This window comes from Saccostrea cucullata, unplaced genomic scaffold, assembly GCF_032062105.1.
Source record: "Saccostrea cucullata isolate Sc308-1 unplaced genomic scaffold, CSIRO_AGI_Scuc_v1 ctg1231, whole genome shotgun sequence".
Classification (NCBI taxonomy): domain Eukaryota; kingdom Metazoa; phylum Mollusca; class Bivalvia; order Ostreida; family Ostreidae; genus Saccostrea; species Saccostrea cuccullata.
This window is the reverse complement of record NW_026921857.1, coordinates 8820-21145: the sequence shown is the minus strand read 5'-3', so window position 1 is coordinate 21145 and position 12326 is coordinate 8820. Positions and strand designations below refer to the sequence as shown.

The 12326-nt window shown below is 33.3% G+C and overlaps 1 protein-coding gene across 1 annotated transcript; it reads left to right on the top strand.

Annotated features, from left to right (window-relative positions):
- Positions 1-818: 818 nt before the first annotated feature.
- Positions 819-2249, top strand: LOC134260825 (uncharacterized). Its single transcript, XM_062743361.1, has one exon. The coding sequence runs from the start codon at positions 819-821 to the stop codon at positions 2247-2249; it is 1431 nt and encodes a 476-aa protein (XP_062599345.1).
- The last annotated feature ends 10077 nt before the right edge of the window (positions 2250-12326 follow it).

The following is a 12326-nucleotide window of genomic DNA, read 5'->3' as shown; positions in this document are numbered from 1 at the left end:
ACTGAACAGGTAGCCTAACTTTCTGAGCTATCACCGCTACACATGTACAAATGTCTTTAAAAGGACAAAGACGCACCACATTGACACATTTGGATTTTTTGGGGAAAAGTTCATTTTTCGTGGTCTCTGGGTCTTCTCTCCATTTTTTTTAAAAGTGTAATCGTTTCTTTGAATTAAAATACGCACAAATAACGTTTCAAAATCATGGAGAGAAGACCCAGACATAGAAAATTTTTAGAAAAATGTGTTTCAAAATGTACAATTTTGTACCAAATGTCTGATATGGCCAATTTTCAAGCTATTTTTTAGCAAATCAAAGCTCAATTTCGGGAAAATATTTTCCGTTCCTGTTGCACAGGAACCCGATAAATTAAAAAAATGTTAAAATTTCATGTGACATGTCAATAAATTTTTCACTTTTCAATTACGCCCAGGTTCCTGCCGAATGCCAATCAAAAGCGCCCTCGTTCTTTGGTATCTTCTTTGATGACAAGAACGTCAAGGAATGGTAATTCCATATCGCTGCTTTCCATGGTAAATTTAATTTTGGAATCTAAGTCGTTTAATAATTGGTTAGAAATAAATCCCACTTTATTCCAAAACGAGGTAGAAACCGAACTCTAGATACGGTATGTGAAACCCTAGATAATATAAACCTACCTAATATTAAGAAGAATATTAGATCTAATCTTACAAAAGAAGAGCAAAAAGCTTTAAATGACTTACATAATGACGAAAGTATCGTTATCAAAGAAGCCGACAAAGGAGGCGGAGTAGTCATCATGAATAAAACATATTACGAACGTAAGATTTTGAATATGCTACAGGACCCTAACTACTATGGGAGTATTAATGCAAATCACGAGACAAAAACTTTAGCAAAGATAAAGCAACTTGTCAGTGGGCCATCCTCGGGAGATATAACTGCTAAGGAGAAAGACTATCTCATAAACTTTGAAACAAAAGAGAGTCAATTTTACGGATTACCAAAAGTACACAAGTCATCGGAAATCAAAAACGCCATACAGGCTCAGAGAGGAGAGTATATTTGCTGTCTAAATCCTGAAGATCTTTCTTTTCGGCCAATCGTAGGAGGGCCTAATTGTTCAACTCAAAGACTGAGTCACTTGTTAGACATTTTATTAAAGCCTTATTGTGAAAAGGTTCCCAGTTTTATAAGAGACGATATAGATTTTATCAACCACCTACCAGAACATATTCAACCTAATACGAAACTCGTGTCATTCGACGTCGTGAATTTATACACAAATATACCCGTGGACTTGGGTATAAAAGCGGTTAAATACTGGATTGATAGATACCCAGACTTACTACAAGATCGTTTTGAGCAAGAATTCATCTTAGAAGGATTAAAAATTATACTTCAAAACAATACATTTGCCTTCGGAGTAGAGCATTTCATTCAAACCAAAGGAACAGCGATGGGAACAAAAGTGGCTCCCACGTATGCCACCTTAACATTGGGATACCTCGAGCAAAAACTCCATCAACGACTTGTCACTCTATGGGGAGAAGAGGACGCTGAAGCTATAACATCAAAGTGGAAACGATTTTTAGATGACTGTTTCATTCTTTGGAATGACAACATTGAGAAATTATCAATTTTTCACCAATTATTAAACGACTTAGATTCCAACATTAAATTTACCATGGAAAGCAGCGATATGGAATTACCATTCCTTGACGTTCTTGTCATCAAAGAAGATACCAAACTTTCAACGGATATCTTCTACAAATCAACTGACACCCACCAGTATTTACATTTTGGATCCTGTCACCCTCATCACACAAAAACAGCAATTCCATACAATCTGGCTAGACGTTTATGTGCTATCGTTAGTGACGAAAACACCAGAGATATCCGACTGAAAGAACTCAAGTTATACCTATTAAAACAGGGATATCCTCAAAACCTGATAGATAACGGGATATTGAAAGCCAAAGAATATGAACGGTCAGAATTACTGTCTACAAAAACCCAGGAAAATAAAACGGATATAATTCCATTTGTGCATACCCACAATCCAAGGAATCATAATTTGACCTCCGTAGTACACCAACTTAACAACGTTTTGACAACGGACCGGTCAACACAACAAATATATAGAGATGTAAAATTTATTAACAGCAGAAGACAGCCCAAGAATCTTAGAAGAATTCTGTGTTCGTCCCATTTTAAAAATAGTTACAAAGTGACTAAGTGTGAATATGCGCGTTGCGGGACGTGAGACATATAATGGAAGGATCAATTTATGACTTTAATGGAAGACAATTCACAGTCAATGCAAACATGTCTTGTGCCACTAAAAATGTAGTATATGTAATTACGTGTGCTGGATGCCAAGAATTTTATATCGGGGAAACGAGCAATCAATTGCTTGCCCGGGTGCGTGTCCACCGACAACATATTAACTCTCCGGAATATCGGCAAATCCCTCTGAGTGAACATTTGGATACTTGTGGAAATAAACAATTCACTATATTTCCTTTTTACAAACTTTCAAGTGAAAGTGATATTCAGAGACATGAGAAAGAAAAACATTTTATACATATGTTCAAACCTAGACTGAACAATTGAGCATAATTGTTGTAAAAATTGTACTTATTATTTTCATTCTACAGTTTTCCCGCAAAGTTTGACTATGACGTCACAATAGACGTTTGTATGTAATGTTCCGCTTATTATGACGTTATAACGTTATGTTGCTATGTTACGTATTATAAAGCTTCTGAAGATTTGAAATGAAAGCGCTTAAGCTAAACTAAAGGTTTTCGTGTTTCTTTTTAAAAAAAGATTTACCTGTAAACTACCGAGCACTGTGGATTTTTTTCTGTTTCAATATATATATATATATATATATATATATATATATATATATATATATATATATATATATATATATATATATATACGAGGGTTGTCCAAAAAGTTCGTGGACAATGACGTTTTTGTGAAAATAAATGGTTCTGTATGCATCTATTGTATATCAAAATATTTCTTATGAAAAAACAAGTACGACTGATTTAATTTTTATTGATGGAACGCAATATTTTTGTAAAAATCGGGGTCTTTTAAGATCGCAGATAGTGCGCACGGACTAGGTCTAGATTATGTTTAAACACCTGTGATAAAAAGTTTGATAGATTTTTTGGCTTCAACAAGTCTGATTTTAAACTGTTAGATAATAAAAACACTTCACATTTAATCTGGAAAATATATTTCTGCTATGTATCAAAGATATAGGTTTTTTGAGAAAACATTTTTCTTGTGCATTCTGCACAAAGTTCATCTCAGCGGATTATTTGCATTTCGTTCCAATGTTTTGACATTTGACGACATTGAAAGACTAATCTTTGACAACTGGACATCTGCGACGTATTAGAACTGAAATCCAAACGACGAGGATAAGACGACAGTTGACCCTATTTTTGGCCTACTTTTGACTTATCATAAGGACGGTAGGTGGCGCTGGTTGACTGAGAGAAACTACACGTACAGGAGAAGACGGAATAAAAATCACCTTTATTTGTAAGGATTCTCCACTTTATTTGGAGCATGAAGAGTGTTCTGTAAGATAATGTTTCATTCTCCATATTATAAAGCAAACCTTTTTTATACCCATGCAAACGAAGTTTGGGGGGTATATAGGAATCACCTTGTCCGTCTGTCCGTCTGTCTGTACAAACGTGTCCGGTCCATATCTTTCTTACAGAGGGACATTAGAATCTACTACTCCACACTAAGATTGCCCATGACCCAAGGGTGTGTCATAACCTTGACCCAAGGTAATTTGGGGAAGTTCAATGTCACTGGAAGAAAAATTTCATAATTCGTGTCCGGTACATATTTTTCTTATGGATAAACTTGGTAGGTTCTCATTTCACACAAAGATTGCCCATAACCCAAAGGTGTGTCATGACCTTGACCCAAGGTCATTTGAGGAAGTTCAAGGTCACTGGAAGAAAAAATCATAATTCATGTCCGGTCCATATCTTTCTTATGGAAAAACTTACTTCTGAGACACCCAGCGGGGGATATTTTATCCCGTTTGGACAGTTCTAGTTCTTAAAAAATAATTTCATTAAGCACGGTGTAAATAGTTCTAAATAATTAAAGGGAGTCTGCTCAAGTTTCTAAAGTATATTCGTCTCCTCGGAAGAGATCTACATTGATCCTCATGCCTTTAAATAAACTATGGACAGCATGCACATGGAGACAGAATGTACATTATATTGAGGTGTCTCGTTATTTTCGCAAGGAAACTTACACTCAGATCTCTTCTCACAATACGTATAAAATAATATTTAACAGAAAGTCTTTTTATTAATTTCTATGCGCCCGTAGACCAAGAATCAGGGGCATATGTATATTTTTCTCTGACGGCCGGTCCGTCTGTCTGTTTGTCAGTTTATCTGTTAGTATCTTAAAAAAAAATAACCCTGAAACGTTTGAATGGTTTCAGCTATGGACTTCATATTTTCACAGGTGTATGAGGGTTGTTAGAAAAGTTCGCGGACACAATGATTTACGTAAATTCTATTGTGTACTGTGAAGTATGACCTATGTCTGATAAAATCCCTGTATTTTGTTTATTAGTATGTAACAAATTAAGTCAATTTACTAAAATTCTGAAAATTTACAAAGAATTCTTCTATGTGGTCATAGGATCCACAGAGCAATAACTTGACGTTAATTGACTTGACAATCAGATTTCAAATCTGTAAATCTTATATTTTTAGTTCTAAGAATCAATCAGTCTTTGGACTTTTCTTTTTTAAAATTTATTAACTACATCAAGACATGTTACTTTTCTTCTGTAGTATTTTTTGTGCTGTTTCGAATATTAGTGAGATCTTATAATAAATACCAGTGCAGTTAAGCGATCAGGTCTGAAAACAATGCAAAAATCCATATAGGCGCAATGTCCATGCAATAAGTGGGGTATCGAGATATGACAGGTGTTGATCATTGACAATGTTAATCCTTTCATTCTTACAAAGCTGCTACCTTTTGAATACTTTTGTCCTTTGTACGTGTAGGCAATTTTCAAGCAGCATCTAGAAGCACTTAGTCTCTTTTATAGACATTTTCCTTTCTGCACATATAATTTTTAGCAGCTCGGTGCTCCATGACGTTTAATGACGTTCCTATTTCGGCTTTGTTTTTACGTGTTGATTATGTATTAATCGTTATAAAACGGTCATATATCCTCCAATTTAATTCACAGTTTCGCCAAGTGATGTTTTATGAATACTGTAGCGACAGGTAAAATATTATAAATCTTTTTGCGCTAAAACTGTGCAATTTTTAATATCAATAAAACGTCTATGTAATGTAAACGTGCGAAAACGAAACTTGCTCCGTGAAGCATATTTTATCAAAATAAAATAGCTGTAATTTTTTTAAGGATCGTCGAAAAACACAAAATCTTTGTATATTTATTGGAAAATATGTACAATTTCTATTTGGGGAGTTTGACCGGTTTCATTGAAATAGCGCGCTCACAGTAGAAGTTGTCCGCGAACTTTTCTAAAAACCCTCGTATATCTTATGAAAAGAGATTTTGTTTTGTTTTTTTTTTAATATTTTTTGACATTTTGACCTTTATTTTAGAATTTGACAAACTTTTGGAAAATTTTCTCAAATATTAACATTGGTCAAATGAGCTATGGCTTAAATATTTTTCTGGTGTATTCTACTGTATACAGGGAAATTTCCGCCCCCGTTTTATTTTCGCTCCTTTCGCCCTCTCCTTGATTGGGCGAATTTAAAACGGGGAAAATTCAAATAACTCCTCATAATTTCTTAAGCAGAACTATGACTGGGCGAATTTAAAAGGGGGCAAAATTGTTCATTAGTTCAAAAGGGTGAAAAAGACACTGGGCGAAAATAACTCTGTATACAGTATGTGTTAGACCGTTTCATGAGTACAAGTATTTTTGACTGTGATATTTGTGTTTGACTCATTTTTGAATAAGTTTTCAACATTTTAATCTAAGCCATAACTATCGAACGGTTAAGTCAAGGGATTTCATGCCCCTCATGTTTTAACATGACCTTCTCTTGAGTACCAGCAGTAATGACATTTGACCTTGAACTTAAGGATTTGACCTGCTCTTAAAAAACATTACCTTAATTGTAGCTCCTGAATGGTTAATGCTTGGGATTTACTATTTTATTTCTTGTGGTAAGAGCTTCTCCTGTATACCAATACTTTTTTATCCTTTTACTTGGCTGTAAGACTTCGACCTTCTTTCGAAAAATAACTTTGGTCAGAATTTTTGAATAGTTGATTCTGTGACTTTTATAGTTCACTAGTATATTATTTGTGAAATTCATCTGGGTGTCATTTATATTGACTCCATGACTTTGTTCAGTTTGACCTACTTTTGAAAATCTCTAACTTTGGTCATAATTATTGAACTGTTGTTGCTTTTATGGTTTTTATTTTTCGAAGGTTGACTCATTGTGAGGAACATTTTTGGTACCAAAACAATTTTCTCTTGACCTTGGTGTTTGACCTGCAAACGACAACGTCCATCATAAGCTGCAATAAGAAAGAACCTTTGTTTCAGAAACACATCTTGGATTTTTATAATTAGCACCTAAAAACTTTTCCGATTTATATAAATACAAGTTCCAAGTCGTAGTCCATTATCTTTTTTTATATATGTACCACAATTTACACATTGCATAATAGAGAATGACTTGTCTTAACACACATACCTATGTTTGTGTCATGTTTAAGCATTTAATCATTTCTTTAAAGATGTATTCTCATAATTACAATGCTATTTGCAACATATCGAGTAATATGCCAGCCAGCGTTATGAAAATTTGTTTCCAAAGATCGTTGCAGATATTGGACTCATCGGCCCTCATTCTGTTTATGGTGTTTTGAAATAAAAAAGAACCAAAAAGTTACAATATCGGTATAAGTCTACGATGGTGTATCTTGTAGGCATTCAAGAGCAGAAAAATCTGAATTTTACTCTTTTTTTCAAATAATAATCTGTAGCAATAAAGGATATTGATCTTCAGAAAATGATATTTTTTGGCTGAAAGCTTATAACATACCCTTGGTAAATCCATTAGACCTGTCAGGCGTACGAATATGGTATCATTGCGTTTCTTGCTACACGTAAAATTAAATCTATTTAAATATATTTATAGTATAATTAGATTTGTGTAAAGAAGTATTCAGTACGTTTTTCTCCATCATATCAAAGAAATAATATCCATTTAAGCGGTTTTTGTATAGTAGATTACTGGAAGAAGGATATATAGATAACGAACAGTATCTCAAAGTCCATAAAACAATACAAAATAAGAGCAGAGCAAACAGGGACCCCCCCAAACATCAGAGGTTAGATCAGGTTAGATCAGGTGCCATGGAGGAGTGAGTATCCCCTGCCGACCGGCCACACCCACCGTGTGCTCCTTGTTATGATCAGGAAATAATGGAAAAAATCCATCGTCAATTCAGTGTATAAATAATGGACTAACAATTGGTATGAAAAACGTCAGTCGGCATTTGACTCAATGATAAATTGTATTTGCTGACAAGGTCATTGTATCCACCATAGAACCTACGAAATGATCACTTTAAAATAGACTGCTGATATTCTTGTTTCATCAACTTGCTTGTCAAAATTTACCTCTTTTAAGAAATTGTTCATACGTAGGGCACGCTCTTGCGTACCGAATCAACTAAGATATACTAAGTACATGTAAATACTTCGTATACAGGTGATGAAGGTATATTGCTGCATAAGAAAGGGAAGTTAATAGAAAAGTTGAAGTCATCACGTTTTTCATACAGGTTGTTAGATTACTATTAACGTCTTTTTCAGGTACGATATCCAAGTATGAATCAGATGTGTCAGGCTCTGAGCATTTTTTTGTTTGAAGCTCACCAGGATATATCGTATCGACGTAGGAATGACCATTGTTAATTGACAATACGTCGTCGATATATCTAAATGTCGAGTTGAGGCCACAGCTAGTGTTTACATCTGTTTACCCATAACATTTTGCTTAAATTCTGCTTCATATCAATATAAAAATAGGTCTGCTTATAACGGAGTGCAATTGATACCCATTTGAATTCCAATGCATTGTTTGCATACCTGGTCTCCAAAAAGCACATATAATTGTCATTCAGAACTAAAGAATCTCTTTGATGTCAACTTCAAGGTTCTTGTGTGTGCTATCTGAATGTGGTTTACTAACATAATTTTGCAAATGACCTATATTTAAAGATGTAGTTTCATAATTACAAAGGTATTTGCAAACATTGCGCATTATTTAAATTTATCTGCACTGATCGTTGCAGGTATGAGACTACATCTTTAAAGACTAATTTAACTCCTTGTCTTGTATTACAAATCTAATCTATTGCCTAAAACATTTTAATGATCTCTAACGTCAGAAACAATCAATTCAAATAGAAATATGTTTTTTTATTTTAATTTTTTTAACAGCAATGAACGTTTCTGACGTCAGAATAAAACGCAATGTGCACATTGTTTCCTTTTGACCACGTATCTTGTGCATGTAAGAGCAGAAAAATCTAAAGGATAGGGTATCGGCCGAATCTTGCCCCTTATTTGATGTAAAATACTGATAAATCTGTGATAGTTTTAGTTCAGAAGTTAAAACGATGCTTACTTTAAAACAAGTACAAATAGATTCAAAGCTTTCATGGAAGCCACTAGAGGGTGCTGAAGTAGGATATTTTCTAGAATTTACTCAATTTGCAGCATTGTTAAGGCTGAATCAAGGAGGCGGGGCCTAATTTATACCGGAAAGGTTTACTGTGACGTCACACTAAAAAAATGACTTTTATGTATTCCTCATATCACTGATCTCGATGTACTTGTCAATCATGACGTCATTTTGTATTTCATGTGCTGTGAAAGGCAGATTTAGGAATTTTTTACAATGAAAAATGCGTTTTGTTATAAAACAGAATGTTATTTACAGGTTTTAAATAGGCTATTAATACCAATGTATATTCTTTGTTCAGTGCGATTATTCATTAACTATCGAGAGAATGTATTTAAATAATTTTGTTGCGTTTTTATGCTCAGGTTAGGTATATTTTACATCGAGGTGCCTCATTAAATCGTTCTTTCGCAAGGGCATACACTATATAAATTTTAACCATTTTTTGAATATAAATAAAGGATACGCAGCACAGTTAAGGTTACAGTAAGGAGGCGGGGCCTAATTTGTACGGGAAATGTTTACTATGATGTCACACATAATATAAGGTCTTCAAAATACCACAAAATGAAATTATTTGCTATTTCAAACAGCTGGATAGCTGTATACTACATACAAACTTACTATTACATGCAGTTTTGTCGTTTGTTAAATCCCACACAACAGTATATAAACAATGCATCGACCGGAATGCACTTGTCAATTTGACGTCATCTCGCAAAAATGACGCAGTTTGTACACAGTGAGAGGCTGATCAAGTCACATTTTGTACAATGAAAAATGTCTTTTTTTTCTCAAATAAAATATTATTTGCAGTAAAATAAAAAGCCGTTAACTTGGATGCGATATCTGTTCTAGTATTTTATTTATAAACTGTACGTGCATTTTCCAGACAAGCGATACTGTCGTGTGTTTGTATGCAGATTCATTGAAAAAGTAATGGAAGGGCCCTAATAAATCGAATTTTTGCAAGGGCATACCCTCAATGTTTCTTGTCAAAATTTTACACATAAACTCAAGAAGCATGAAGATATTTGAAAAGTGCTGTGAACCTCTTGAAATCTTGCAAATAAATTAATAATAGCTATATTTAATGTATTTGACCAGCAAAATGTTCAACCTGCCGTCCAATAAATTAAATTTTACCATTAAGAAAGGGAATCTATACAGGTTCGCAGCACTTTTCACAAACAACATATAGTGTTGAAAAGGATTATAAAATAACCTAAGATTTTTAACTTGGTTATGCCCTTGCAATATTGAAATTTATAGATGACCTCTAAACTGTAAGTATAATTGCCAAAGTCATGTGACGTCGACATCACATGACAAGTCTAAATAAAAAATTTAAATATCCCCAACCTGTAGATTTAAACCACACTACATTTTTCTTTATATCAGTGAATTCCTTAAAAGAATCGCCCATCCTAATAAAGTATGTATTTCTTATCTTAAAAAATCGCCGATATTTCCATTTGTAATTAAACTGTGCTGCGTATGTTGAAAAGTGCTTCTGCTTTCTTTAAATCGAGAGGGTGACTTCAAAATATTTGGTAAAAGTTAAAAGAAAGTACAAAGTATACAGAAACAATTAATAGTTTGAATTTTTAATTTCAAATAGGGTATGCCCTTGCAAAGTTGAAATTTGTTAATGACCTACATTCAGTACACGTACTATGCATTCATCACGTGACTGTCCATCTATGAGACCAAACTTCATTCAGTACAGAGTAGGTTATACTATGCTATTTCCGTAAGTATTTAAGTTCTGTGATAATAAAACAGCTGAATAAAAATAAATTCAGTTTTAAAAAACTACCCATTTTTATATTTCTATTTTCTATTTATTTCTCATAGTAAGCCTTAACAGCGCTGCGTTCTGGTGGAATTTCGTAATATTTGAGATACTTTTCTCTTCGGAAAACAAAGAGCACAAGCTTTCCTATCTGAGATATTTACACATAAACTGCATCTGATATAGGTATTTGAAACATATAAATTTGGTAGATAGGCAAGCGTGTGCTCTATGTTTTCCGAAACAAAATTTGTTGTAAAATCGATGAAAATTTGCATTAAAATTAGAATTTTCGAACATTGACCAATTTCCTGACCTCTCTATGACTTCTGTATATTCTAAATCTTAGAACCAATACATTTTGTGGCAGGGTTGACAACAGGTATTTATGGATAAACTTTTGGATCATTCTGAAAGACACTCAAAAAGGGGCCTAATACTGGTCTTATCCTATTTTGCCCTTTATTCCTTTTTAAATGATAATATATAGCAATAAAAGACATTGATCTTCAGAAAATGTGATATTTGTTTACTTTAACCTCATAATTATTGCGTATCTATTGTCACTGTGTTTCTTAAAACACGTAAAATTCAAGCTATTTAAATATATTTATGGTAAAATAATATTTGTAAAAAGTATATTCAGTTCGTCTGACTTAAACTATTTAGCTTATTAGTTATTTTCTACATGATTAAAAAACAATAATATCCATTTAAGCGGTTTTTGGTAGATTAGTAGATTGATGAATAATAAATGGTAATCCATTCAAAGTACTGTATGGATGGAAAAGGAAAGGTATGTGCTTTTAGAAAGGCATAATTGTAGACGTACATTTATTATACTGCAAAACATGAACATTAAATAAACCTATTTTTTTTATAAATATCATAACATGTTCAATATAGTGAACCTGTCTTATCCGACATGCGCGGAGAGCAGATTACAAATGTATGTGTTGGAATAAACAAGGTGTAGTATTGCAACGTGTAAAGATCATTGAAATAAGTAGAAATGATGAATGAAATTAAATGGCGGTAATCATAAAGAAGCATATTACATATGTGTCGGAATAAACAAGTTCCACTGTAATACGTTTAACAATAAAGCAATCTACACCCTTTTAACTGTGGAATCATTTTTGTTCATTGGGGTCATTGTCCGTTGGCAGCCAAAAATTTCCTGGTTTGGGAGGACGTTATTTCGTTGATACATTGTAACGAGCTCTATTCTTTTTTATTTTTTTTTAAATCCGACAATGTTGCCCAATTAAAATGATTAGGAGATATCTCTCCTGTAAACATAAAAGATATCATTTGCAAGATTATCCAAGCAACAGTCATTTTCATATGTGTTATTCCTCTCAGAGGTGAGTATATTTTCTGTTGAAGTTTACTTCACTCATCTCATTTCAAAATGCCCATCGCGCAGTGTCTTAACATCAACAGAAAATATTTCTACACGAGAATTAAAGTTAAAAACGTCTACCCTAATACAATTCATCCTAATGAAAAATAATCCCATTAAACGGGCATTTGAGCGTATTGGACCGTAATAGTCCCACTACTTAACAGTTTACTCAATCATATATAATTTTATCATCTATTGTATAGAGTTCAAATGGATGTCTTTGATACATAATATTTTTTTTTCTTCAAATAACCACAAACAGATTGTCCACTTCATGGACACAAAGGAAATGGTTATTTTAAGATATAAATTTGACTGCGTAACCATAAATTTTAATTAAAAAACAAACCAAAAAACAGGTGTAAGTATATACT

Excerpts from the sequence above, each read along its gene's own strand:
- LOC134260825 (XM_062743361.1), top strand. The coding sequence starts at position 819 with ATGCTACAGGACCCTAACTACTATGGGAGTATTAATGCAAATCACGAG.